This window comes from Delphinapterus leucas, chromosome 1, assembly GCF_059928025.1.
Source record: "Delphinapterus leucas isolate spDelLeu-1000000601 "Yukka" chromosome 1, BTC_Dleu_Yukka2, whole genome shotgun sequence".
In the NCBI taxonomy this organism is placed as follows: Eukaryota; Metazoa; Chordata; class Mammalia; order Artiodactyla; family Monodontidae; genus Delphinapterus; species Delphinapterus leucas.
This window is the reverse complement of record NC_143129.1, coordinates 173,892,086-173,904,800: the sequence shown is the minus strand read 5'-3', so window position 1 is coordinate 173,904,800 and position 12,715 is coordinate 173,892,086. Positions and strand designations below refer to the sequence as shown.

The window sequence follows — 12,715 nt, the reverse complement described above, 5'->3', positions numbered from 1 at the left end:
AGTCAGTATGTTCTGAATATTTCAGAAGGTTACCCATTAAAGCTTTATTGACAGCAGTAAAAGATTGGAAACACTATAAATGCCCATCAATAGGAATCTGCTAAATAATACAGCCAAGCAATGGAAACTACTGTAATTAGGGAAAAAAGATAAGGAGAAACTTTATTATGTTGTGATATGTAACAATATCATTAGTTGAAAAAAGCAAGGAACAAAGCAGTGTTTAAAAATGGGTGTGGCGGGGGGGGGGTCTTCCCTGGTGGCGCAGTGGTTAAGAATCCACCTGCCAAGGCGGGGACACGGGTTCAAGCCCTGGTCAGGGAAGATCCCACATGCCGCGGAGCAACTAAGCCCATGCGCCACAACTGCTGAGCTTGCACTCTACAGCCCGCGAGCCACAACTACTGAGCCCACAAGCCACAACTACTGAAGCCCACGTGCCTAGAGCCCGTGCTCCACAACAAGAGAAGCCACCAAGATGAGAAGCCCATGCACCGCAACGAAGAGTAGCCCCTGCTCGCCGCAACTAGAGAAAGCCCGCGCACAGCAAAGAAGACCCAATGCAGCCAAAAATAAGTAAAATTAAATCTTTAGGGCTTCCCTGGTGGCGCAGTGGTTGAGAGTCCGCCTGCCAATGCAGGGGACACGGGTTCGTGCCCCGGTCCGGGAATATCCCACATGCCGCGGAGCGGCTGGGCCCGTGTGCCAAGGCCACTGAGCCTGCGCGTCCGGAGCCTGTGCTCTGCAACGGGATAGGCCACAACAGTGAGAGGCCCGCACACCGTAAAAAAAAAAAAAAAAAACAACTTTAAAAATAAAAAAAAGGGTGTGAAGAGGACTTCCCTGGTGGTCCAGTGGCTAAGACCCCATGCTCCCAATGCAGGGGGCCCGGGTTTGATCCCTGGTCAGGGAACTAAGATCCCATCCCGCATGCCAGGTGGTGTGGCCAAAAAAAGTGTGTGTGTTTGGGGTATGACAGACCTGTTTGTTTGTTTAGATAACAAGACGCACTATAACCTGGGAACAACCATCTTTGAGGAGGTTTACCTCTACCTGCTGGCTGCAAAACTAAGAATAAAGGGCTTCCTATGTTCCCCCATCACATTTTATATCTTTCAGATTTAGAACTCTGGGAAGTACTACATAATCGGGAAATCAGTAAATAATTGTTCTTAATGTTCCAGTTAAACACACTGTCTTCTTGGTTTTAAAAAATAAAAATGAAAACAAGTTTGGCCAGCTTAAGAGCAGTTTTTTCAGGATTATGTCAAAGCCAAGTTGGAAAGTAACTTACTAAGGAAATAAAAGTACAACTGATCCATTGTGGGGGGAGGGGGAAGGATCTAAAAGGAGTTATTTTTTGTGCCTATAACTCACCTCTAATGGTAAAGGACTACTACAAGGGAATTAAAATGAGTAAAAACAATCTCTCCTTTTACACAAAAGTAATTTTTCTCTTCTACCAAGAGAAGATATAAAGAAACAAACAAAAAAACCTGATTCAGAGACAGGGGAAAGCAACCTAAAATCTTTCCTTGGAATAGGGGCAAGAACTTACCAGGCGGATTCTTTTAAAAAAATAAATAAATAAATAAGATTCTTTTATTATTTTTTATTTTATTTTATTTTATTTTTGCAGTACGCGGGCCTCTCACTGTTGTGGCCTCTCCCGTTGTGGAGCACGAACGCGCAGGCTCAGCGGCCGTGGCTCACGGGCCCAGCCGCTCCACGGCATGTGGGATCCTCCCGGACCGGGGCACAAACCCGTGTCCCCTGCATCAGCAGGCGGACTCTCAACCACTGCGTCACCAGGGAAGCCCTGCAAGGTCTTTAGAACAGGAAAAGTTAGCATCAATAACTAGAGTGAAAATGTTATCTCCAAAACTAAGTAAGTATGTACTTGCTCTTTCCAATATGCTTTTCAAAGGTATACCAAGTTTGTTTTCTCCTCGTAAACAAGGGAGGGGTAAGTCCTTCACAGGTTTTGGCTGGGAAGACAGGCACTCCTGTGGGTCAAGAGCACAGATCATTCTCTCAACTACGGTTCCATTAGAACCATTCAGATTTTAGTCTCCTGTTCCTAACAGCAAAATAGAGAAAATGAACAAAAGGAGGCTCTCCTTGTCCACACTCCTCCCCTCCCACACACACAATAAATCTTGTACACTTGGTCCAAAGTTGGCTTCAATGAGCAAATAAAATACACAGCTATGAACTAAAAATGTCACGCAATAGGTTTCTTTAACTTTAAAAAGACTTCCAAAAACAGATGTGAGAAGCTGGGAGCAACTTGTATTATTTAGCCCTAGAACGCTGGCATCGTTTTTTTGTTTTTGCTTTTCTTAAATTAACTGATGGTGAGGTGTTACTGAATAAGGTTCCATCAGCTAAAATGCCATCACCGTGTACATGAGATGAACCTGTGTTAAAGCACCAGCCGCCACCCTCCTCCCCCGAGAACCTATGGCTTCCGGGTGCCTAAGGACACACTCCAGGTGAGAACCAAAGTCAGTGGTGAGCCACTGCATTAAAAGTAGCTTAGGCTAACCAACTAAAGCTTTCCAAATTGAGGCCAAGCCTTTTTTTTGGTACATGGGCTCAATGTTGTGGAGGATTTTTTTGTTTGTTTATTTATTTTCTTGTTTGGAGCAGTGGAGAATCTACTTAAGAAGCATGAATCACAAAAACATTTCTGTTGGGACTCCCTGGTGGCGCAGTGGTTAAGAATCTGCCTGCCAATGCAGGGGACACGGGTTCGAGCCCTGGTCCGGGAAAATCCCACATGCTGCGGAGAAACTAAGCCCGTGCGCCGTAGCTACTGAGCCTGTGCTCTAGAGCCCGCAAACCACAACTACTGGAGCCCGCGCAACTAGAGCCTGTGCTCCGCAACGAGAAGCCACTGCAATGAGAAGCCTGCGCAACGCAATGAAGAGTAACCCCCACTCGCAGCAACTAGAGGAAGCCCGTGCGCAGCAACGAAGACCCAATGCAGCCAAAGATAGATAAATAAATAAGTAAATAAATAAAAATTTCTATTCTAAGCCATTACTTCCAAGCCAACCTAAGCAGTGCAGCAGAATGCCATGTACAGAAGGCTAGATGAAATCCCTCTGTAGAAGAAAACCTCTCCCACTCAGTCTCCAAAGCCCCAAGCTCCTTTTTATCCCCATTAGGAGTAGGCTACAGGTGTCAAGTATCATCTATCATCCTGTTTGTAACCAATTTTCTTATAGTAGAAAAATACTTCTGCATACCTGTTTCCATCAGTGTAAGAGACAGATCAAGGAGGGTGAGACAGGTGAGACAGGGACACATGTTTACATGTTTGATGTGTAAATACCCTAGCCTGTTGACTCAAATTTATACAACTTACTTGGCCCTAGAAAGCATCTGAATTTGCTAATGCTGACTTAAAAAGCAAGTAACTTTTTCAAGGTCACAAGTAGCCCCGATTTAATCTAGGTAGAGTAATGCCATTCGCCTTCTCTGAAATAGTAAGTTCCTACAACCTTAGTGGGTACCCTCTACCCACTCCCCACTGGTCTTCTTCCCAGAAATCCTTCCTTCTGCCTACAGGGGAATCAGAGAGGGAGAACTGAATCACAAACAAAAACAAAGCATGAAGAGCACCATCCTGGTTCTCCCCTGGCTCTCTCCCACTACTCGTATCTCATTTACTTATGCATCGGTCGGCTTACCCCTAGGTTTTTGTTTCGTGTGGCAGTTAACTATTACTGTACATGCCTAGTTTCTTCAGCTCCCCCTGCCTTTTTTATTTTTCTTTGAGAACGAACTGTTCCTCCATTCTTGTGGTTCTAGCAAGAGCTGCTGAGATGCAGCTCCCATCCAGCACCCAAAACCAGCCTCACAAGATATTTAAAATGGGAACTGAGAGAAAGACAAACAACCCCAAAACAACAATCCCTCTTCAGTGGCAGACCCTTCTGACAGCTTAGCTGTCCTAACATTAAGAAGGAAACAACATGCTGATTTGCATGAGAAACAGCTCTAAGAGGTTCATGAATCTCTCCTGGGCTCAAGTGTTTCCCTGCCCTAGCCATGATTTATTTGTCCACATCTTTCCTGAATTAAAACAAACACCTCCCTAGATTTGTTAACTGAGGCACTTCCCTTACACTACGTTAAAGTTTCTGTCACCTGTATCTAGGAACCCTAACAAATATGGACTAACGAAATAAAGCTTTTTCTGTTATTAACTTACCTCCAAGAGCCAACAATCCATTTCAGTCTCTAACCCATCTCCTAATTTTTTTTTTTTTGGCCGCACCGCGCCGCTTGCAGAATCTCAGTTCCCCAACCAGGGATTGAACCCAGGGCCACGGCAGTGAAAAGTCCTAACCATCAGACTTCTAGGGAACTCCCTGATCTCCGAATTCTTAAAAACAGCTTTGCCCCTCTTCCTCTAAGCTTTCTTATAAGACCAGTTAACAAACACAGGGGAAAACATTGAGCTCCAGAGAAATGTGAGTTTAAAACAGCCATGAAAGATGTTTTCACTTATGAAATCGGCAAAGAAAGTTTTGGTGATGGACTTTCCTGGCGGTCCTGTGGTTAAGACTCTGTGCTTCCGCTGTAGTGGGCACAGGTTTGATCCCTGGTCGGGGAAGTTCCACAGGCCGTGCAGTGCGGCCAAAAAAAAAAGTTTTGATCATGAATCAGGGTAAAGTGAGAGTTGCTGTCCATTCATTGTTAAACACAACGCTTTGGGAAAAACTTGAGAAAATGTCTCAAAATGTTAAATGGCACCAATATTTTGTTTCAATACTTCTGGGCACGTGTCCACAGAATATGTTTGACACTGTGGCAATGAAACAAAATGAAGAATTCTAACAGGTACTTTTTTTTCTAGGGCCATGGATATAAGAACACCAAGTGGCTACAGCAGTAGGCAGGGGGCAGGTTCCCCAAATGTTTGGTATGACATGTTAAGCAGCTGTGACGTTATTCGCTGTGATTTTAGGCCAACAAACGCTTTCGCAGCAATGTAAATGATGGACCGAGGCTGAACAAAGCCTGAGACATAACAATTTTCCTAGTCTAAACCAATTTAGTGGCAATGCAAGCTATGGAAGAAAGTTGAATTCCAGCATATCAATGCAATGAAATAGGACTTGGGAGCTGATTAGATGGTGTGGGCAAGAAGCAAAAGGAGACATCTGCAATGATATCCAAAACTGTACAGAAAGGAAACAATTTTTCACAAATCAAAAACTGCAAAGTGGGGAAAAAAAACAGTAGGCTAAGTATCTAGGGGTGCAAAGTTCCTTCTACACTGACCGTAGGTAAGAGTGGTAGTTTTAGCTGTTTTGACAGATCTCCAAGGATCTGTCATTTAGGAGTATGTTTTCCAGCACAATGGACAGAAATTTAGTCAATGATTTCATAGATGCTATGTAGTACAAAGAAATTTTATTATTTGAATGGGAGAGGAGGGTGGAGATATTACTCCCTCTGCGTGGTCATTTAAAGAGCTATTGCTTTGTTTTTCTCCCTCAACACCTTTTAGTTTCTTGGCTCTTAGGACATCATTTCACACAGCCCAAGTAGAAATCAATGAAGGATAGCAAAAGCCAACTCTCCTGCTTCCAGGGAAGACCCCTGACTACACTAAGGCTTTGCCTAATGCAGCACCAGATTTCTAAAGTGACCTGTGTGCACAGAGAGAGAGAGACGGAGAAGGAAAGAGAGGGAGGGAGGGGGAGAGAATAGGTTAACCAAGGATTACCGAAATGGTTCCAATAATAACCATTTACTGTCTGAATTCTCCTCAAAAACTTCAACTTGTTTCTGTAACTCCATGTCACCACTCTATCAGAATGACAGTTGCTTAGGTTAGGTCCATTAACTGAGTTCAGGAACTCCCTTCCAAACTAGTCCCCTCTAATTAAGAACATTCTTGTCCCTCTACCATTTTATTTCATAATCACAAACGGGTCTCTAAAAAGATGTCAACAAATAAGGAATTCAGAAGGCTCCCCGTCCTTTGACGGGGGGGGGGGCGCTACAGCAGGTCACTGCCTAACTTTAACCCCTTTCCAAAACTTTGGTGACTGACTCAACATTCCCAGGCTCTTTGTGTTATGTGCTGGTTCAAAGAAGGCAAAACCGGACTTCCCTGGTGGCGTAGTGGTTAAGAATCTGCCTGCCAATGCAGGGGACACAGGTTCAAGCCCTGGTGCAGGAAGACTCCACATGCCACGGAGCAACTATGTCTGTGCGCCATAACTACTGAGCCCGCGTGTCACAACTACTGAAGCCCGTGTGCCTAGAGCCCGTGCTCTGCAACAAGAAACCACCACAATGAGAAACACTGCAACAAAGAGCAGCCCCTGCTCTCAGCAACTAAAGAAAGCCCCCCGGGCTTCCCTGGTGGCGCAGTGGTTGGGAGTCCACCTGCCAATGCAGGGGACATGGGTTCGTGCCCCGCTCTGGGAGGATCCCACATGCCGCAGAGCTGCTGGGCCCGTGGGCCATGGCCGCTGGGCCTGCGCTCCGGAGCCTGTGCTCCGCGACGGGAGAGGCCACAGCAGTGAGAGGCCCGTGTAACACACAAAAAAAAAAAGAAAAAAGAAGAAAGCCCCTGCAGCAATGAAGACCCAACGCAGCCAAAAAATAAATAAATAAATTAGAAAAGCATTTTTAAAAAAAAGGGAAAAGAGAACCCACAGAATGAGAAAATATTTGTAAATACATGGGACTTATATCCAGAATATATAAAGAACTCTTAGAACTCAATAATAAAGACAATCCAATTTTAAAATGGGCAAAGGATGTGAAAAGACCTCTCTCCAAAGATCTACAAATGGCCAATAAGCACATGAAAAGATGCTCAATCTTATTAGTCATGAGGAAAATGCAAAGCAAAACCACAATGAGATAGCACTTCACACCCACTAGGATGGCTATAAGACAAAAACAGTGTAAGGATGAGAAGAAAATGGAATCTTCATATATTGTCTGTGAGTATGTAAAATAGTGCAGCCACTCTGGAAAACAATTTGTCAGTTCCTCAAAATGTTAAACATAGTGATCCTATGACCCAGCAATTCCACTCCTAAGTATATATCCCAAAGAACTGAAAATAGGTGTTCAAACAAAAACTTGTACACAAATGTTCATAGCAACACTATTCACAACAGCCAGAAAGCGGAAATAACGAAAATATCCATCAACTTAACTATGCTGTGAGATGATGGATGTGTTAATTGCCCTGATCTTGGTAATCATTCCACAATGTCCATCAAATTACCATGCTGTACACTTTAAATATATAGTTATATTTGTCAATTATTCCTCAATAAAGTTGGGGGGGAAATTAAATCCATCAACTGATGATTCGATAAAATGTGGTATATCCAACAATGGAATATTATTCAACCATAAAAAGGAATAAAATACTGATACATACTGTAACATGTATGACCCTTGAAAATATTATGCTAAGTGAACGCCAGACCAAAAAAAGGCCACGTATTGTATGATCCCAGGTATATAAAATATCCAGAATAAAGAAATCTACAGACAAAAAGATTAGTGGTTGCCAGGGGGTGGGGGAGGGGGAAATGGGAAATGACTGGAGTTTAATGGATATGGAATTTCCCTTTAGGGTGATGGAAGAAGTTCCGGAACTAAACAATGGTGATGTTTGTACAATCGTAAAGGTACTTAATGCCGTGTAATTGTACACTTTAAAAATAGTGGGACTTCCCTGGTGGCACAGTGGTTAAGAATCCTCCTGCCAATGCAGGGGACACGGGTTTGAGCCCTGGTCCGGGAAGATCCCACATGCCACAGAGCAACTAAGCCAGCGCACCACAACTACCAAGCCTGCACTCTAGAGCCCACGAGCCACAACTACTGAGCCCACACACCACACTACTGAAGCCCGCGTGCCTTGAGCCCATGCTCCGCAACAAGAGAAGCCACCGCAATGAGTAGCCCCTGCTCGCCACAACTAGAGAAAGCCTGTGAGTAGCAACGAAGACCCAACACAGCCAAAAATAAATATTTTTTTTAAAAATGGTAAATTTCGTTGTGCGTTTTACATGACTTTTACAAAACGATTTTTAATGAAATGAAATATTGACAAATACTACAACATGGATGATCCTTGAAAACATTATGCTGTCAAAGAAGCCAGTCATAAAAGTCCACATACTGTATGATTCCATTTACATGAAATGGCCATAGGCAAATTTAGAAGCAGAAAGTATATCAGTAGTTACTTCGAACTGGGCGGGGAGGGGGAGTGGGGTTTACAGGGAGGATTGAGTGCCAAGCTAACGGGTACAAAGCTTCTTTTAGTGGGGTCGGATTGTGCTGAGGGTTGAACAACCCTGTGGCTATACAAATAAAAAATACTGGGTTGTACATTTTAAATTGGTGAATCATATGATGTGTGCATTATACCTCAAAGCTATTTATGAAAAAAACTGCTTGGATATAAACCTTGCAATTGCAGCTTTAAACTCACATCCGTGACATTCCCCTTATAGTGATCTCACCTAATTTCTACTCCTTTACCTCCATTAAAATCATAACTATTACAGTGAAAGAGTTTATATTTTTTGGTTACTCTGGAACCTAATATGTGGAGAAACTGACTGAAGCTTATCTATTATACACGGCCACGTCATTCCAGTACTGACGGTTGCTCTCCTCATGAGCCAGACTCCCAGAGCTTGGAATTATTCGTCTGCTTTATGGAAGCTCTCTAACTTGTTTCACTTCCCATACTAGACTTAAAGCTCCAAATCTGAGACCTTGACTTCCATTCCTTCCGGATCCCACCGTGGAATGTAAAAACTCCAGAAAGTCTTTACTAAATGCTTGATGAAAGGCTACTGAGCATGCCCGGCTTGGCCAAGTCAATTCAACAACATTCCGGACACAAACTATAGTTCCCGCGTTAAAAGGTGGAAAAACAGCTAAGGATTCGATCTAAAAGGAAAGACAAGGTTCACGGGCTAAGTAGAAGTGAAGGACAGCACTTACACAGCTCAAACTTTGTACTCGGTAGAGTGGTGTTGAGTCAGAGCGACCCCCCAGCCCCCAAAAAAGGCTAAATAATACTAGATTATCGAGAGAGGGGAAGGTCAACTGGGGATGAAGGGTACCGATGACGCAGACTAACCGTACGTTTTCCTAAAGCCGCCCTACCCAAAAATATGATCACGCCTTCAGCGTCAACACCAATACGAGATATACAGTGATGAAGCTCACTTCGCAGAAGTTCCCTTTTTATAAACCAAAAAACCGAGCAGTGGCCAGGATATACCAACCACCAACGTTTGCTAAGGTCTTAGCTCCTGCCTTCAACCATCTCCACCGCCATCTTCTAATAAAAACCTAAAACCTTTTCTTAAGGGCTTTCAGCAGCATCACCTCCGTGCAGAGCCCGGAAAGGCTGCCTTTCTCCCAGATCGCCCAGAAGGCAGAAAGGAGGAAACCTCCACCTTGTTCTCTCCACGCCTGCTAGATGCACGGAAAGGGCCGCCGTCTTCCTTCCCCCAGCCCCGGGCCTGGTTTTCCAAGGTCCGACGCGAGGGGGGCGCGAGGCCCGGTGCGCGGGCCTCACCTGCACACGCCGCGGATGCAGGGCTCCAGCCAGATGCGGTAGGCGGTCTCGATGTGCTCCTGCGACACCTCCTCGGGCCGCACCGTCTCCGCCCAGCGCCAGGCCGCCTTCTCCAGCTGCAGCCGCGGGGCCATGGCCTTGGCCCGAGGAGTGCCTCCTGAGCCCGGCCGCCCAGGCTGCCGCAGCCGCCTCCACCACCGCCCAAATGGGCTCCGCCACCTGCCAGCGATGAGGACCAGGCGCTCCCTCAGCCAGCTGGCCAGTCAATCACCTGCGCGCGCCTCTGCCCGGGCGCCCGCGCTCGCGCCCGCACCCGACCCGCACGACCGGCCGCAAAGCGCCTCCGCGGACACCCGACACCCCCCGCACCCGCAGACGTTGTAGGTGTACTCCCCGCCGCGGTGGGCGCATGCGCGTTCCCAGCAGTCTTTGCGCCTCTTGCCCGACGGGCGGAGGAAGGGGAAGCCGCTAGTCGAGACCCTTGCCACGTCCTCACCGGCGCTGCAGGAGAAGCGACGTCTCAGCTCCTGTCCAGGATAGCGTTCTGCGCACCACTAATCTTCCAAGCGGGCACCTGGAGAGCTAAAGTCCGCCTGTTCTTGCCCTCCGGTACTTCCCCTTTAACCGTGAAGGATCACGCGAGAGGCTACTCAACGCACACCATAGGTCCGCTGGATTGTGGGGTGGGACCTGAAACCTGGGTCACCAAAGAAACCAGGGTCGGCTCTCTGGAAGGGTTAACTCGAGCCTGGACCGGTTCTGACTCCTTTCCTGAGCACTCCTGACGTCACGTGATGTTCTGGCCTTTTCCTGAGCTAGAACTGGACTACGTGTCCCGGCATGCGTTGCGTGCTGTCACTCACTGGATGCCAGGCATGCTGGGATTTGTAGTCTTCGCAGTAGTGGGTTTGCTGTGCCTTGGTTTGTGCTGGGGTGCAAGCGGGTCCCTGGGCGGGGTTTCTCTGCCCTGGAAGGTCATCCTTGCAGGTGGTGGACCCTCCTCACTGCTGTTATCTCCATATGCTGATTTCTTCTTTAATAACGGTCCTGTTTAGCTGCAGGGTTTGAAAACATTTCCTTTTTTCAATCTCTGCTTCTGGATATAAAGAGTAGCCTTATCAGAGTGTTTTGCGAACTGTAAAGGGTACTGCTTGAGTGAGGATTTTGAAAACTTTGCATTTTAATGAGAGCCCTATGGCGGTCTAAGCACTAACTTCTGACACAATACTCGATAGCTTGCCAGCTGGGTAACCTTGGACTGGATGCTTTTTTTTTTTTTGCTGCACTGCACAGCTTGTGGGATTTTAGTTTCCCCTGACCAGGGATAGAACCTGAGCCCTCGGTAGTGACAGCGTGGAGTCCTCACCACTGGACCACCAGGGAATTACCCAGACTGGATGCTTTATGTGTGCAATTGTTTAGACAAACGTTCACTGAAGGAACGATGAAAATAAGACATGGTCCTTGCACTTATGCAAGAGGGGGTGAGGGGAGAATAGTAGAAACTTAAAGTAAGGTCCCCTTCCCTTCCTTGGAAGGTTTGGAGTACTTGGGGAAAGTCTTCCCAGGAGGGATAACTCCTAAATCCACCCTTAATAGATGAGCAGAACTTAGCCAGGTTAGAAGAAAAGTACCATTCTAGACAAAGGGAACTACAAGGAACAAAAACACAGAAGAGAGAAACTTCTTGGTATGAGGTCACAAACTCTGAGAAGGGGAGGTGAGACTTTGAGAGGCTGGCCAAGACTTTGCTTTATCTGAGGGGCTCATTGAAATGTTTAAAGCTGGTGAGTGATATAAGGGGGATTTTCATTTTGTATAACTTCCTCAGTCTAGGTCAAGGACAGAGACAGAGAAACCTTTTAAGACTACAGAAGTAATACAAGCCAGAGATAATGAAGGCCAGAATGGGGCAGTGTAATAGGTATGGAATGAGGAGGCAAACTTGAAAGATATTTAGAACATGGAATTGCTAAACTTGGTAAGTTGGTCTAAGCAAAGTCTGTTTACCTTTCTGTTATTTGACCTTCAGGTGTAGGTCATAGCCCTTTCCTAGGTGCTTACAGCTCCCTGTGTCATTACCTCACTTAGCACATGATAAAATCGTGAATATTACTCATTGTGCTGTCACTGCTATATGCCAGTTTTCTAACTTGAGTAATTAAGCGAATAGAGTTTCTACCAAATGAGATAAAAAGTAGAGAAGAAGGAGAAGGTTTAGAAGGGAGATGATGATTTCAGTTTTTAATAAATTGCATTTTAAGTGCATCAGGGACATCCATGTAGAGATAGGAGACGTGAGTCTGAATCTTGAAGGATATATTGCTCCTGCATCATGGATTTTCCAGTCTCTACTGGATGATTCTCATCAGCATTAGATACATGCAGTAATTTCTCCCAGTTTTAACAAACCCTCTCTTGACTCCCACATTCCCCGCCAACTACCATCCCACTTCTCTGCTCTTCTTTATAGCAGAGCTCCTGGAAAGAGTGATTTAGACTCTTCTCCAGTTCCCTAATTTCCTATCCCTCTTAAACCCATTCTAAATCAGGCTCTTGCCCCAAAACCAACCACATAAAGGTCACCAAAGTCCTCCACGTTGTTAAATTCAGTGGTAAGTTCACACCCTGTTTTACTTGACCTGTCTGCAGCATTTGACCTAGTTCTTCACTCTCTTCTCTTGGGAACACATTCTTCTCTTAACTTGCAGTGTTACTGAACACAAGTTCATGTGCCCAATGCACAGTGAAGCCAAACAAACTGAAATGTTGGAGTTTGGAGCAGAGAAAGGTTTATTGCATGGCCAAGCAAGGAGAACAGCTGGCTTGTGCTCAAAAAGACCTGAACTCCCTGATGGTTTGGGGGGAGAAGTTTTATAGGCAAAATTTGGGGTGAAGGCTGCAGGGTATGTGGCTTTCTTCTGATTGGTTGGTGGTGAGATGACATGGCGGTACTCCAGGAATCTTGTGCTCAGCCTGAAGTTACCATCCTCCACCTTTCTGGGGGCCTTAGTTCCTGCACAGAAACTCAGATATTGTTATGTATACCTTGAGGAGGAACCAGGACCCTTCCACAAGGCTGCACTATTGTTTCTTGACTCTTCCTCCCTTGTTTCT

At 45.6% G+C, this 12,715-nt stretch overlaps 1 protein-coding gene across 7 annotated transcripts in view; it reads right to left on the bottom strand.

Annotated features, from left to right (window-relative positions):
* The window catches only part of USP48 (ubiquitin specific peptidase 48), a 67,415-nt gene extending 57,355 nt beyond the window's left edge, over positions 1 to 10,060 (bottom strand). For 2 of the 7 annotated variants that reach the window (XM_089899503.1, XM_089899520.1), the window contains exon 1: positions 9,599 to 10,056. In XM_089899503.1, coding sequence (XP_089755629.1) covers positions 9,599 to 9,732 — 134 coding nt within the window. In that variant the 5' untranslated portion in view covers positions 9,733 to 10,056. Of the gene's footprint in view, positions 1 to 1,900; positions 1,981 to 9,598 lie in introns of those variants that run through there. The other 5 variants (XR_016388687.1, XM_089899507.1, XM_022551705.3 and 2 more) reach the window with 5 other exon arrangements.
* Positions 10,061 to 12,715: the final 2,655 nt, after the last annotated feature.